The 14,850-nt window shown below is 47.6% G+C and overlaps 6 protein-coding genes across 6 annotated transcripts; 3 read left to right on the forward strand and 3 right to left on the reverse strand.

Annotated features, from left to right (window-relative positions):
* Positions 1-171: 171 nt before the first annotated feature.
* On the reverse strand, positions 172-3,930 carry LY89DRAFT_682910 (uncharacterized protein). The gene is made up of 2 exons (XM_018214598.1): positions 1,284-3,930; positions 172-1,235 (listed from the first exon to the last, which is right to left on the reverse strand). The coding sequence occupies exons 1-2, from the start codon at positions 3,848-3,850 to the stop codon at positions 593-595; spliced, it is 3,210 nt and encodes a 1,069-aa protein (XP_018074477.1). The 5' UTR covers positions 3,851-3,930; the 3' UTR covers positions 172-592.
* Positions 3,931-4,194: 264 nt separating this feature from the next.
* On the forward strand, positions 4,195-4,999 carry LY89DRAFT_731354 (uncharacterized protein; the record flags this gene model as incomplete). The annotated part of the gene is made up of 2 exons (XM_018219565.1): positions 4,195-4,378; positions 4,428-4,999. The coding sequence occupies 2 exons, from the start codon at positions 4,195-4,197 to the stop codon at positions 4,997-4,999; spliced, it is 756 nt and encodes a 251-aa protein (XP_018074478.1).
* An 811-nt stretch (positions 5,000-5,810) lies between these two features.
* Positions 5,811-6,713, forward strand: LY89DRAFT_716570 (uncharacterized protein). The gene is made up of 2 exons (XM_018218276.1): positions 5,811-6,202; positions 6,421-6,713. The coding sequence occupies exons 1-2, from the start codon at positions 5,830-5,832 to the stop codon at positions 6,549-6,551; spliced, it is 504 nt and encodes a 167-aa protein (XP_018074479.1). The 5' UTR covers positions 5,811-5,829; the 3' UTR covers positions 6,552-6,713.
* Positions 6,714-9,500, reverse strand: LY89DRAFT_641672 (phosphoglycerate mutase-like protein). Its single transcript, XM_018211724.1, has 4 exons — positions 8,978-9,500; positions 8,570-8,852; positions 8,284-8,513; positions 6,714-8,235 (listed from the first exon to the last, which is right to left on the reverse strand). The coding sequence occupies exons 1-4, from the start codon at positions 9,138-9,140 to the stop codon at positions 6,791-6,793; spliced, it is 2,121 nt and encodes a 706-aa protein (XP_018074480.1). The 5' UTR covers positions 9,141-9,500; the 3' UTR covers positions 6,714-6,790.
* A 643-nt stretch (positions 9,501-10,143) lies between these two features.
* LY89DRAFT_682914 (actin) lies at positions 10,144-12,361 on the reverse strand. The gene is made up of 6 exons (XM_018214599.1): positions 11,922-12,361; positions 11,794-11,824; positions 11,593-11,648; positions 11,456-11,486; positions 10,611-11,382; positions 10,144-10,558 (listed from the first exon to the last, which is right to left on the reverse strand). Exons 1-6 carry the CDS (start codon positions 11,926-11,928, stop codon positions 10,328-10,330), a joined length of 1,128 nt encoding a protein of 375 aa, XP_018074481.1. The 5' UTR covers positions 11,929-12,361; the 3' UTR covers positions 10,144-10,327.
* Positions 12,362-14,062: 1,701 nt separating this feature from the next.
* LY89DRAFT_580233 (Fes1-domain-containing protein) lies at positions 14,063-14,704 on the forward strand (the record flags this gene model as incomplete). The annotated part of the gene is made up of 1 exon (XM_018209047.1): positions 14,063-14,704. One exon carries the CDS (start codon positions 14,063-14,065, stop codon positions 14,702-14,704), a length of 642 nt encoding a protein of 213 aa, XP_018074482.1.
* Positions 14,705-14,850: the final 146 nt, after the last annotated feature.

The following is a 14,850-nucleotide window of genomic DNA, read 5'->3' on the forward strand; positions in this document are numbered from 1 at the left end:
AGTGTGGTTGGCGCCTTATAGCCAAACAACTCGCTGTCTTGGCGTCACTGTGCAGCAGCCCCTGATCCGTGGGTTGGTTACCTATACTTCCAGAACGTCCTGGTGATATGATAGCGAGTATGATAATAGGTGGGCAGAACAACGGAAGGGCATGAACTCTGCTCTGTCAGAGATTGAAGATACTTGGTAAGAGATTAGAGTATTTGCCCCTAGCATAAAGTTACATCTCTACGAGTACTTCCCCACGTGTAGTCGTCTATCAGATATAATTAGATATTCATCTAGAGACTTTTCATTCACGGCTGCTGCCGATCTGAAATGCGCAGCCACAATAGTATCTTCAACCCCGCATTTGGTGAAAAGTTGAGGGCATTCGCCACCGAGACTGCTGATCTCGCCTTCTTATCGATTTCTCAGAATATGACATTTCAGAGCAATAGATGATCATCTTCAAGGGTAGGTATCCCACTGCTTCACTGGATCGATAGATCCTCGACAGGCCTCAAGCTCGCACTCATTGGCCCCTATATACAGAACGAGCGCTCAATCCCATCCTGGAATTCCATGCTAAATGCAGTCAGATAGCAATTGCTTAACTTTGCCACATATACTCGCTCAACTGTAGAAGATGCTCTCCCATGCCTCGCTTTGCCACCGTGCTGATACCTCGCTCTGGATTCGAGAGCTGTTCGCTATAGCACAATTCCACCAACGTTTTCAGCTCTTCGTAGGAGAAGAGCTCCTTCCCACCATTACCACTCTCTTTCTCGTCCTTCGCTTGCTTCACAACGGCATCAGGTCCTTCAGTAAAGAGATCGAAGAATTTCGCTGCACGTTCCAGGCTTACGTCTGCTTCTATATTCTTCAAGTTCTGTTGCAGGACAAGAATGTTGAGTTGCATTCTTCCACAACCATTTGCGTTCATAGCCTTGACCATGCCAGAATTAGTGACCAAGAAACTGTCTACTAACAAGCCCAAGCCAGTCCGAATGAACGAGATCTCTTTCTCGCGGAGGAAACGAACAATAGTCTCATCGTACGAGACAAGGTCGGCATTGAGACTCAATATTTTGGGATCTGGATCGTTTACCACTTGTTCCAGAAGATATGGAGTAGTATCAGGCAAAAGTGCCGTGGCAAGAGATTGGACGATCTGGCAACGTGCTTCCATATGTAAAGTCAAGAGAACCTTCCCAGCAAGTTCTTGGTATGAAGCCACCATTGAATCAAAGAGTCTACGAAAATTAGCACGATATCACGACTTAGATCGAAAGGGAACTTACCCAACACTTTCCTGGGTCATTGGCAAGTAGACAGGAATCTGCTCGTCTTGGTTTCTCGAAGCATCGTTCAATAGTGTCCACCGTCTATTTTGTGGTAACGATGTGCGAGAAACGGTGGTATCATGACGAGTAATGTGACGAAGCTCTATAATTTTGATAGCCAGCCACCTCATGCTAGTGTAAAGGACGCAAAGCGAAGAGATTGTTTCGCGATCCGATATGATGTCGTCCCGGAGTAAAGGATTCTCATTCGTCTGCAATATAAGCAAACCTGTCTCCTTCTCCAACAGCTCCGCATCTGCTGTCTCGGACGTCCACAATTTCTGCATCGTTTCGTGGATGTCACCTGGACCTTCTGCTAGTCTTGCAGAGAGCTTCAAAATGACACCCTCCGCGTCTCGCACCCGAGATACCAATGACTTAAACCAGTCATAACAACGATCGTAGTATCTCATCATTTGATTGACGATGAGCATGCTGAGGTTTTGGTCAGGAGGAATTGTGTCTAGCATTCTGCAGAACGCTGTAATTAGAGTATAGAATGCAGCGGTTCCCTTAAAAATAGGTCGACGAGCAACCTTGGTCCATTGGGAATCTTGCTGGAATGCATCGGTCTCTTCAAAAACCGAATCGCAAAGTTTACCCAGAGTCTCCTCAAGCTGTGGCTGAAAAACATTGACCAGGAAATTGTCAAGGAACGAAGTTAAAGTGCTTTTGACCATATCTGATCCTGGAGGCACAATATTCCTCAGTCGATGCAAGAACCCTAGCGTTGGAGGCAACAAGAGACTCATGTTAAATACGCTCGGCTCCACCAAAGATTTATGAGCGCCGATGCCGCCTGACTTATTATCGAAGACAGCACTCACACCTCGGCGCGAACCATTGCGGTCGATAGTACTCTCAATCCTTTGGGGGACTTTCTTGCCATCCGCACCTTGCTTTCGACCTGACATGAGACCTGGTACTGCGGCTCTAATGATACCCTCTAGTTCTTGATATTCTGTGCTCATCTGAACAGATTTCGAATCTGCATCCGAGAATTGGAATAGATGTTCGCGTTTCAGATCTTGCTTGGTAACTCCAGGTCTTGGGGAGGAATTGAATTCATAGACATCTGCGTCCGTTGTAACGTAATTATGCAACAGAGATCTGATCTCATTCTGATATAGATTCCAAAGTTCTTTGAAACTCCCTAGAAGAGCTGAAGAATCTTTCACACCTTCTCCTCGCACGGAAGATTTTACAACCTCGTGAAAGACTCGATGGCTCTCAGCAATCGCCTCGAACTTGGCATACAAAGTCCAGAGTAGATCATAGATAACGTCTGATCGAATGCTGTTCTCACGATTACCAAATGACTGGTTGCCTTGAGCGTTTGCAATGCCACCCCGTAAGGAGCTGGGATGTTTCTGGTCGACCTCGCTGTTTGTTTCTGTGACGATGCTGAAAAGTTCGACGGGAAGTCTTTGCTTAATGGTATCGACAGCGGATTCAAGACGTCCCAATTTATTCAGTGACTCGACAAGCAACTCGATATAGTAGAAAGTATCTGCCTCCGGATTCCTCGACGGGTCTTCGATCATTGGTTCTGAGAGATCCATGGCCTCCAGCATCTCCCAGAAAGGTCGGAAGGCGACTGCCTTGTCAAGCTTTTCTTTGCCCAAGGCACCTTGACTCTTAGCAAGCGTTTGCCATCTCTCTTGACAATATGGAGACTTGAGATAGAGATGGTCGTGCAGTTCTTCAATTAAAATATCTGTCAAAGCCGTCTCTTGGTTCGTAAGATAACTTCTGAGATCGCCCAGTGCTCCAATTTGGTCCATGGCTGGAACTCTGATCCGCCTCAAAGCCGTTTGTAATATGTCCACAGCTGTAAGAAACCTCTTCTCTGATATTCGTGCCTCTAGTTGATCCGGTACCAGCCGCAAATCCTCAATCTCAGACAGTGTGTGTATTAAATCATCGTAATTTTGGGAAGCAGTCGCCAACTTTTTCAGTTCTGGGTCCGTAGTTGCCAAGCTTGTTTTTGATTGTGCCAAAGATTCTTTTAATGTGCGTACCCGTTTCTGAGAGGCTTGTATACTCGATTGAATCTTATGAAAGGTACCAATAGAGCTGTTGAAACCTTGGTGGTGCTCGTGAACAATAGCTTTGAGCGAATCTTGAAGGTATCTGTGTGTCTTCTCGAATTGTCGGTATTCATGCGCTCGTCCAACGGAACTAGTATCCAGCAGCTGAAGGGCTACATGGACGGGCAAGCATTCGTTCTCGCACATCGCAGGCCATTCTGTTTTTATATGCTCCAACACTTCACCTATCTGCTTCTCTGCATTGCTCTCTGGCGCAAGTCTTGGAGGTGGCCGAGCGAAGGCTGATCTCGTCGCCGGAGGAGACGGAGTAGTTATAGGAGGTGTGCCGTATCTGTCGACATAATTTGAACCGTAGGGATCGTAGTCATCGCTCTCTGCAATGGGCCCGCCATATCCATTGCCATTTCCATTCCCATTGGCATATGGGTCTTCGCTGAAGCCCCCATAGCCTCGGTTTCGGGCCATTCTACTCATTGTAGTCGCGTCGCATTCCTCGATTTGTCGACACCCATAAAAAGGAAGCTGCAGATATTTGAAGAGGTGTTCTTGCGTTGATGGTGCTTTCTGAGACGTACTTCGTGATGCTTGAGCTTGGACACCTGCAGGTGCATTCCTAGCGCCGGCACGAACCGAGAGCCTTTCTAGACAGAATAAATAGCTTCCCTCTAGGCAGCTTTTTTCTTCTCAACACAACATTAACAAAACGGTATCTTGACAGGTCTTTCACTCTATCCAGAAACCCTGCACGCATCCAGTTCTCTAAGAAATCGGCCTTTACATGCCACAACATCCACATAAATTCGCACACTATTTTCACCATGCCAGGAGTTCAAGACTACATCAGTTCTTTGAAGGCTATGTACATCGACAGGCCGAAAACTTCAGCTTTGGAAGACTTCACTTCATTCCATATTTTCCCTCACCTCCCAACAGAGCTCAGGCGCAAAATCTGGGAATATGCTATGCCAGAACGAATAATTGAAGCGAAACTTCATCGCGAAGGTCATCATCATTATTCCTCAACGCGAGGCTTCTGTACTGAACCCTCTAGGTGATTCTTGGTATTACCGTTCCACCACACCTGATCGAAGACTAGATGCCCGAAAAATGCCAAATCTATTCTCGGTGAACGTCGAATCTAGAGAAATCTGCGCAGAGCAATACGTCCTCTTTGCAAACCACTTTATTCACCCAACACTTGACATCCTCTATATAACCTGGCTCCTCGACTCCCGCCCAAGACACGTCACAGAGATTACATGCAGACCGCTCGGCAAATTCCAGAATGTTGTCATTTCTGCTGGACAAAATAGGTTGTTTCGAACACGCTTTGGCGCCATGATTGAGTGTATAAAGAGCCTTGGAAGCCCCCCAGAAATCAGTCTTGGCCTCGATGGTCCGAAGTTCCCGCAAATGCTATCAAATATGCGAGGTTACTCGACTGCGACTGGTCACCAAGTCATCTTGTTGACATGGAACACCAATACTGCCCATAACCCAACCTATGAGAAGACACTTGAAGGAGGAGTCACTGACGCATTTCGTCTCGAAGAAAAAGCTACGCGCGACTTGAGACTTCCTAAAATCAATGAGCGAATGTTGTATATCTACTCGGGGATCTGAGTAAGTTGGAGTGGTTGTCTTCAAGCGCTGCAATATTTCTTGAGTGGGTTTTATTGATCTTTGGGTATCTCATCGGATTATCGTCTTCTATTGTTTCCTGATGACTGGTTGCGCAGAGCTACTAAGCTTGCTCTTCCCGACCAAGAGCATATAATATGTATCAGCACCAGATATCTTTACGCCTTCAAGTGTGCCTTTATTTTACTTATGAGTTTTACGCATGTTCATATTCTTCGTTCCATCCTACTTCATGCACTCGCCAAACACTCTGGCTCTTACTTCCTTTCCCTTGAGGATCGGTTCAACCTGTGGTTTTAGCCTATTTTTGGAGCGAGAAGACGAACACTGTCCGATTACTCACCGCGGTGCCTTTCCTTTGGCGTGGGCATGGTGGTCCATATCTTCTGGTCAACATACTTTCAAATATCTTCGTCACGTTTTATGTTGCAACATTTCTAATATATCCTTGAGCATGCATCTGACCGTCGGTCCGCTCCCGTTGCTTCGATACTCTTCTTTCAAATTAAGTTTAAATAAACTCTTGTGCGCCAATCGCTTAAAATACAAGCAAATGAAATTATCTTTTAGATACCACTATCTGTCCTGCACTAGGCAAGTGATGCCTAAGTTAATTCAGCCTCTATTTGAAACCCCACACTATCCCTTCCCGCCTAAAAACGAATCAATTTCGAACGTCATATGACTATTCTTCCATCATGAATCATAACACATTTAAAAGTTTGTTCCGCACTCATGTGAATTATTCTGCTCTCGTATTATCTACTTCTCTGTACATATTTTCGCCCTCAACCTTTCATACTCCCTTCACCATGCTATTCCTCCTCCTCCTCCCCCTCCTCGCCCTTAACGCCCTTTCCTCCCCAACACCCGACCTCTTACCCCGCGACCCTGCCCTAAAACCCTACCAACTCCGAGGCGTCCAGTCCCCTATCTTCCACCTCTATCTCCAATCCCTGCCCTCCTCCAAATCGACCCCAGTAATGGGCCCCGAATCCTCCTCCGAATACTTCAACCTCGATTCTTCCATTCAAAGCTTGAATTCTAGTTTGTATTTGAATATTGGGCCCAAGGTTGATGGGAAGAGTTATTTGCCGTTGAGCCTTGATGCTACGAGTAATACAACTGCGTGGGCGTTGGAGGGTGATACGGTTATTACTTCCACGGCGAGTACTTATGGCAGACGTGAGTTGCTACTTTTTCATTTCGTTGATTTACTTGATGTTGCTTCAGGCAACTGGCGGTATTGGTTCAGAGCTTGGAGTTCTTCGGGACAATCACTTCTCGGTAGCCTCGAATGTTTTCTGCCATGCTGTATATCTTCAATTCCAATACTCACCCAGATGAAGAATATTTTGATCCACTTTTCAACCTTCAGCGTCAATTTAGCTAACATATCGTAGAACTGAACTTCCTGGCTTGTGCGTCGAGCACGAGTGGATACTATACCATTTATCTACAAACTGGCAGTGATGTACCAAGTGGGGTAACTTGCAGCAATTACCAGACAATCCATACGCCCTGTCTCTGCTAGGATTTGATTCAATTGAGAATCTGCGCACCGAGAGAAAGTCGCCGCCATGGAGCTTGGAGGTCGAATACGGGGCGAAAAGAATAGGCAGACTTCAGTGCAGATATTCAAAATCAAACAACCCATCATATCGTCCAAACATTGAATTCTCATAAATTCATAACCCGTACCCACACCATCTATCTACAAGCATTACCAAATTACTTTAAAATCATAAATATGTACCTCCCTCATTGACTTATCTACGGCACGACACTCGCCAACCAACTATCACTCAAATCCGTAAAGAAACTCGCCCCCTTAACAGCTGTCGGATGATCCTTCGCCGTCACATTACACCTCGTGACCAGATCCCCGGCAGCAGCGACCTTCGATTTGATAATCTGCACGTACTCGCTCATCAAACATGACTTTCCGGGCCCGTCTTGGCAGGAGGGGACCGGGTAGACGGCGTCGTTGAGGAGGATGCGGATGTAGGTTTGGTTTCCTCCTGGGGTGGGAGTTGAGGTTGGGAGGGAGAGGGTGCTGCTGCTGCTGCTGCTGCTGTTGGAGTAGGGGTTTGTGGTTGTGGCGTTTAGAGAGGAGGTGGAGGAGGTGGAGGTGTTGAGGGTGCTGTTTGAGTAGCCAGAGCTCGTGGAGGCGGAAGCTGAGATCGAAGCACTGCCAGACGCAGATCCCGATCCAGAACTGGTCTTGGTTACGAAAGTAGAAGTAGAGGGGCTGGATGTGGCAGTGGCGCTTGCGGAGACTGTGTAGCTTGTCTTTGAAGTGACTACAGAAGTGGTCATCTGACCAATGGTGCAGTCTTTTGCGCCCCATGCACAGGAGCTCACTTTGCCAGTGGGGGTTGACAGATAAGTGGAAGTAGTCCAAGAAGCAGCAGCAGAAGTTGTAGATGCCTCAACCGGGCAGACAGTGGTCGTGGTATAAACAGTTGACGTTGTCTCTCCAACCTTGCAGTTCTTGTCATTATGGGCACAAGAAGAGACAATGTATGAGGACGTCTTGACAAGAGTCGAAGTGGTCATCTCCGGCCTTTTGGTCGTGACCTCGCCCAAAGTAGTTGATGGTTCAGTCTCCGTGCAGACAGTGGTAGTTTTCTTCTCGGTGAAAGTAACGACTCTCTCTTCTGCTCTCTCCACGTTAGAGGCTGATGAAGCAATGCAGTTTAGACGCTCAAAAGCCACAGTCCCTCGCATGGAAACAAAGCGGCTAGCGATGTAGGTGTATCCATCTGGGATGGAAATCCCATTACCAAGGGAGATAGTCTCATCCCAGACACCGGTAGCAGCACCCAACTCGGTGATTTGCCCATCATTCATGAAAGCAGTGATGATGTTGGGCAGTGCGAAGCTCGTGCCATTTGCAAAAGTCCCATTGATACCTGGTCCTTGGCTCAGAAGGCCAACGAGGCTGTCCAAATACGGCAACATCATTTTCGATGGAAGATCTTCGCCGGGGCCCATTCCGTAGTAGTATCGAAGATCTTGAGCATATTCGTATTGCTTGAGCTCGGCGTCCGTGAAGACTGAGCACCAAGGGGAAAGCGTGCCAGTGATCTGAGATTCGAAACCGCAGAGATAAGGCATGATGGAGACATCAGTGGTAGTGAATGTCAAGTTGCCGTCGATCAGTGCTTCTAGACGTGCCAAAATGGGCGGAAGGTAGAGGGCATTCCACGTTACTTCTATTAAGGAATTAGCTGGTTTTCATCACAAGCTTCCGAAAGACTTGCGTTCAGTGCCACCATTGCCATCCACGAATAGGCGGCAAAGATCACTTGGGGACAAGGAATCGAACAGGGCTTGCTCAGATCCAGTCGAGTTGATTGTGATTACTTGTCCTAGGCTGGAAGCAGTGGAACCAAGGAAACCTCGCACAAAGTTCTGTGCAGTTTGGACAACACGAGGGTACAAGTTCGCCCAACTGATGAAGGGTGTTCCGTACGCATACAACTTCGGATATCTTCATCCTCGTTAGCAGCTTCTTCTATTCCACATGACCATAGACCAGAAGCTTACCTAGTTCTCAATTGGTATCCAAGATCATAAGCCTCCTTGAAGCCCGTTGGACTCTCCTGAGAAATCTCTAGAGTAGGATTTGTGAGGACCGGCTCCCAGCCCTTCAAGAACGCCATGCTGCCTGTAGCAGTAAAGTTCGCGGCTTGAATCTTGGCGTATAGCGTCGTCCATTGAGCGTAAGCACCGCTGTCCGGAAATCTGCTTCCATGTCGGACATTGTATGCGACTTGCTCGACAGTGCAACCCTCAGGAACCGAGTTGCTGATGTCGTTGATGTTGGGCCCTGTATTGTATCAGCCATGCTTCCTTCGCTGCATAATTCCACAACATCTTGTTCATCCTCGAACTCATATTTTCCTCCTCCTTGAATGTTCAATATTCCAAAAGTCAAGAAAAAGTAGCACTCACCAGCAAAGTAAGGACTATTAGCACCCAACCACTCCAATGGCTCAGTCGCACTCTCACTGGCTGGCAGCACAATATCCTGAGCAGGAGCCAGATACGTCGTCGCCTGCACACTTCTCAACAGCGCCACCACACCAGCAAGCTTCACCGTACTGAGGACAGCCATTCCTCTTCTCGAAATCACTCGAATGGAGAGGTACAGTCGAGCAAATCAACAAACAAGCAAGCAAACAAACAAACGAATGTATGCAAGCACGATAAAAGAATGGACTTCGGACCTACAAGCACAGAAGAAGAGAGATCGCCACGAAAGCAGGAATAGACAAAATACTTATACCTATCCCTAACCTACCTACCCACTATCCTCGTCCCCACGAGATCTTCCCAAGCCCAAGAAATAAACTCAATCCCTCCCCTAAAAAATACACAATCCCACCTATCGGCACCACCACCGATCCGATCACCGCACGACCCAACACCACGTTCCCTCCCTACCTACATAGAAAACGCGTAAACAGCAATCTACCATCGCAAACACGTGGGTTACCAAAAAATCGCGATTTGACTTGCCCCCCTTGGTAGCAGTAAGTGGAGCCCAGTATCGGAGATGAATGCCCTAAGCGTTGTGCGTTAGCGAGCGCGGGAGCCCATGCCAACCTTCCAGAAGCATTTTAATGCATATTCATAGTGGAGACTTGAGGCTGCTATTCCTTGAAATGCAGTCTACCCCCGCTGGGATGGCCTCTTTGGGGTATTGTAGCATATTAATTCATGGATCTTCACGGCTTGCATGTTATTCTTGCAATATATCTCGATGATGAGGAAGGCCATTGCTGCTAGTCCCGGAATACTGGATCCCTGGAATTCAGACTTCACCAATAATCCATTCACCATGTAAAGTCAGTGACAGCCTATTCATTGGGGGTTTCTAGAAAATCATGCTTGATGTCTGCCTCGCTCTCCAACGAGAAAAGGAAGACACTTCTGAAAGACCACGCGCGAGTAATGTGACGAAGGGGAACCATAAAGTAGAAGAAAGGCTTTGTATGATTGACGACCGATTAAGTGATCGATAAACGACAATGTGTTGACCACTCCTCCAAGAAAAACAGCCAGCTAAGAACATGCCAGATATCCGTTCTCTGAAAGAGACCACCCAGACGCTCAACCGCTACCAGAACTTTTCGGAATGTAAACACGTCGTGGGACAGCAAAACGGGAATTGATGCTTTGCTCGAGTCTTCGTCTTGATCATATTCGTGAAGTTCGTGACGTACACACATATTGTCTGCAGGATGCTTTGGAGGATTGTCAGTCTCAACACACAAAGAGCAGATACTGATAATGCACACCTTAGAAGCACTTGCGGTGGACGATGGAAGGTCCAGACTCGTCGTACTCTTGCTTTGAGATCCACATTTGCTGGAAGGTAGACAGGGAGGCGAGAATGGAACCACCGATCCAGACGGAGTACTTTCGCTCGGGAGGAGCAATGATCTTGACCTTCATGGAGGATGGTGCAAGAGCAGTGATTTCCTTCTGCATACGGTCGGAGATACCTGGGTACATGGTCGTTCCACCGGACTGTTTTCCAAGTTAGCAGACTTCACACCTGCACTGTGATATTATATCTTACCATGACAATGTTACCATAGAGATCCTTACGGACATCGACATCACACTTCATGATGGAGTTGAAGGTAGTGACGTGGATACCACCGCTTTCAAGACCCAAGACAGATGGCTGGAAGAGTGCCTCTGGAGCACGGAAACGCTCGTTACCAATGGTGATAACTTGTCCATCAGGAAGTTCATAGGACTTCTCCAAGCTGGAAGATTGGCTTGCAGTTTGGATCTCTTGCTCGAAGTCAAGAGCGACGTAGCAGAGCTTCTCCTTGATATCACGGACGATTTCTCGCTCGGCAGTGGTAGAGAAAGTGTAACCTCTCTCAGCCAAGATCTTCATCAGGTAGTCGGTAAGATCACGACCAGCCATATCGACACGGGCAATAGCGTGGGGGAGGGAGAAACCTTCATAGATGGGGACGACGTGGGTAACTCCGTCACCAGAATCAAGAACGATACCAGTGGTACGACCGGAAGCGTAGAGGGACAGGACAGCCTGGATGGAGACGTAGAATGCGGGGGCGTTGAAGGTCTCGAAAACGATTTGGGTCATCTTCTCTCTGTTCGACTTGGGGTTGATTGGGGCCTCGGTGAGAAGAACTGGGTGCTCCTCAGGGGCAACACGAAGCTCGTTGTAGAAGGTGTGATGCCAGATCTTCTCCATGTCATCCCAGTTGGTGACAACACCGTGCTCAATAGGATATCTCAGAGTGAGAATACCACGCTTGGACTGTGCCTCATCACCGACGTAGGAGTCCTTTTGACCCATACCGATCATGATACTACCATTGTTATCAGTTTTTATATTCGATTGCTACAGGTAGCGGCGAAATAGCGGGGTCAGGAGAGCCTTACCCATGGTGGCGAGGACGACCGACAATGGATGCTATGTGAGTTGTTAACGATTATTCTTACCAAGAACTCCATCTCGCAAATCAACAAAGATTCGCAGACAGCGATGGTCGGTATTGAGAGGTAGGATAAAGACTTACGGAAGACAGCTCGAGGAGCATCATCACCGGCGAAACCGGCCTTGCACATTCCAGAACTGTTCTAGATATCAGCCATATCCTTTGTATACCGCCAGCCTCATATTCTAGTGTTATCGGCCGTGAAAGATCGATGTTGGTGCGGTCCAACAGCTACCCCACTGCTAATCTCCAGCCTCAGCGGATTGCGGAGCGAAAGCTTACCCATTGTCAATAACGAGGGCTGCGACTTCTTCTGTAGAGAGGAATTATCGTCAGCATGTTACTCTGACTTCTGAGACGGACGCGCAAAGGTCGCAGTGCGTCTGGAATTTGATTTCAATCCTGCTTACCTTCCATGGTTGGCGATTACGACTGGGCGTCAATAAAAAGGAAGTGTTTGTGGGATATGGCGGTGTGAGGTTCTCGCGATGATAATATCGAGAGAATTGGCAGAGGATACAGAAGGTCACGAAGGAGATTCGTGGCCGATAAAAGACTTTTCAAAGACGGAAGTGTTGGAAAGTTCGTGGAGAGGTGAAGTTGAAGAAGGACTAGAACGATGTCACAAGAAAGTGTGTGGGCCGCGACTGCTTGTTCGGGAGGCGAAGCGACGAGGATTGGAAGAAAGAAGAGCGCCGCTTTAATATTCAGGATCAAGAAGGCGCCGATGAAGGCTTATTTGGCACATCAGGTGAGAGCGGCGATGGCAGTGGAGAGAGAGCCCAATTCTAGACAGCTGTTCGTTGATGAATACACAGAGGCTGAGTTGATCTGCAGTCTCGGTATGATTCCAAAGGGTGCAGTTCTTCTGTCTCTTCTATCAAAATTGAGGTGGCTATGAAAGGATTTGGCACGAGCCAACTCAACAAGATCCCATTCCAGGCAAGCTCATATCACAATCACACCGCAACTTACGGTCACTTACTTGAGAACCCACGCAATGATTTCCTCCTTAATTTTGAAGCCTTGAAGGCAGCCACAAAATCCCATGAGCATTTGTGTACCTTCACTTGCCTCCAAACGCGCGTCAGGGAAGACATCCGCGGCCGTCACCCACGTTTAAGCATATCTCATCCTCGAGCCAAGCAGGCGGGAACAGTTTGTCATCGTACAGGTGCCACCGGTCACTCTTTTCTTGCGAGTTTGTGATGTTCACGGTCACCTATTTGGGGTAAGTGCTTGCGTATGCAAGGGCAGCGCTATCGTTCTTCACCCCCAGCCACCGACGAAGCTTCGACTCGGCCCTCTCGGACAGTAAGTGTCTCTACGGTGCCTCAGAATGCGATAACGTGCAATTTATGAGGGGCAGTTTCATGGTGGGGTAAAATGAGATCACTTGATTTGCGCCGTTTAGCAATAATGCATGAATTACAAGTTTGCATGAGACGGGGAACGGCCATGATCGTTGTCTATGCTGTTCAATTAAGCTTCAAGGCAATTGCGGCTTGACGGGAAGAGTGCCATGGTGGAGTTTAGTCACGTGGCTGATCCCTTTTCAGGACAGCCCGTCGTCAAGCTAAGGGAATTGGGCTCCAGAGGCCATATAGGAACGAGAAACATTGTTTAACTTTTCTATCATTTACTAATTTGCTCTTAATACATTTTGGATTATCCTTCAGTTTTACCTCATATGCTTGTTCTGCTCCCATGCGCTGCTTTATGCCTCACAATCTCTTCGATGTGATCCAGTGTCTGTTGCACATCAGTATCTCTATTCACCCCTCTTCCACATTGAGAAATTCTGCGAGTTTGCTTAGCACTTGAGATAAATAAGTGACCATGGAATACTTAGGATCAAAACTGCAGGTAGCCAATGTTGAGCTGCTTGGAACAGTTAGAGAGAATAGTCTGGATTAAAAAACTCCAAACGTATTCTGATTAATTGAGATGGCTACTGAGAAAATGAGTCGCCCTTTCAAGAAGGAAAGTAATGAGTGTATTATTGCATATATGAAGGAGGAAAGAAGTATTACAAGTCTCTACGCAAGGGACTGCAAGCGCGAAATGAGATGGTCTCCTTAGGAATCAAAGCTCTACGATGATCGTCCACACACAGTTCAAAAGTAGAAAGATAAGACTTATTCCCGTTTGACACAAAAGCTGAACTTCGGCTCCTAGTGCTTACTTATTCTGATGCTGCTTTTGGTAAATTTGAGGTCATCACCAACATGGGGTGTATACAGAATATCGGGTGTGATAATAGTGATGTCGGTCATTCAAATGCCGATCTTCAAAAAGTTTTGGTCGAGTCGAGAAGCAGCGCGAAGCTTCTCTAGAAACGAGTCACTTTTCCAAGCAACCAAGATACTATTTGACAACTTTGATTCTCGATTCTAATTCAACTGTCTTCCCCGACTTCAGAACGCACCCTAAATCTTCCAGAAATTTCAAATCCCTTGAATACCAATCACCATCAAGCAAAGCGCAAAATACCCCTCCAACCTCGAGAAAAATATACCCCACATCAACACAGACAAACAACCTCCCGACCATGGACCCAGGACTCAACGAACTCCTCAAATGGGGCGTCGAAAACTCCTCCACGACCGCCAATGACCCATCCGCTGCTCCTCCCGAAAACCGCGGTCTCAACCCCGACGCCATCAATGCCCTCTTCGGCGGACCCAGCGACGCAGACCTGATGCGCGCATCCATGGCCGCAATCCTCTCCACCGACCCGGAGATCAGCGTCGACGACAAGCTCGTCGCGTTCGACAACTTCGAGCAATTGATCGAGAACCTAGATAATGCGAACAATCTGGCGCCATTGGAGTTGTGGACTCCGCTGTTGAGCTGTTTGCAGCATGAGGAGAGCGAGTTGAGGAAGATGGCGGCTTGGTGCGTGGGCACGGCGGTGCAGAATAATGAGAAGAGTCAGGAGAAGTGTCTTGAGATGGGAGGCATTCCGCCGTTGGTTAATTTGGCCACGGGGGAGAAGGAGGATAGTCAGGTTAGGAGGAAGGCGGTTTATGCGCTGAGTTCGGCGTGTAGGAATTATCAGCCTGCTATGGATGTGCTGACGGAGGAGTTGGGCAAGACGGGCAGGAGTGGAGAGAAGGTTGATGCTGCGAATATGGATGCTTGTGACGTGTTGATTGGAGGGTTGAGGGAAGAGGCTGCTAAAGCAGCATAGGCCATTCTGGAAAATGTTGCATTGCATGGGAGTTATGGGATATGGGATATGGAATCTACGGCTATGGTTCAGGTGATCAATCAAATCGTGATTTGTGGTTATGGCCAGCAGCATGGATGAGACTTGAATAGAGCATTCGTCTCCTA

The sequence above is a fragment of the Mollisia scopiformis genome (genome assembly GCF_001500285.1).
Source record: "Mollisia scopiformis unplaced genomic scaffold LY89scaffold_7, whole genome shotgun sequence".
Lineage (NCBI taxonomy): Eukaryota > Fungi > Ascomycota > Leotiomycetes > Helotiales > Mollisiaceae > Mollisia > Mollisia scopiformis.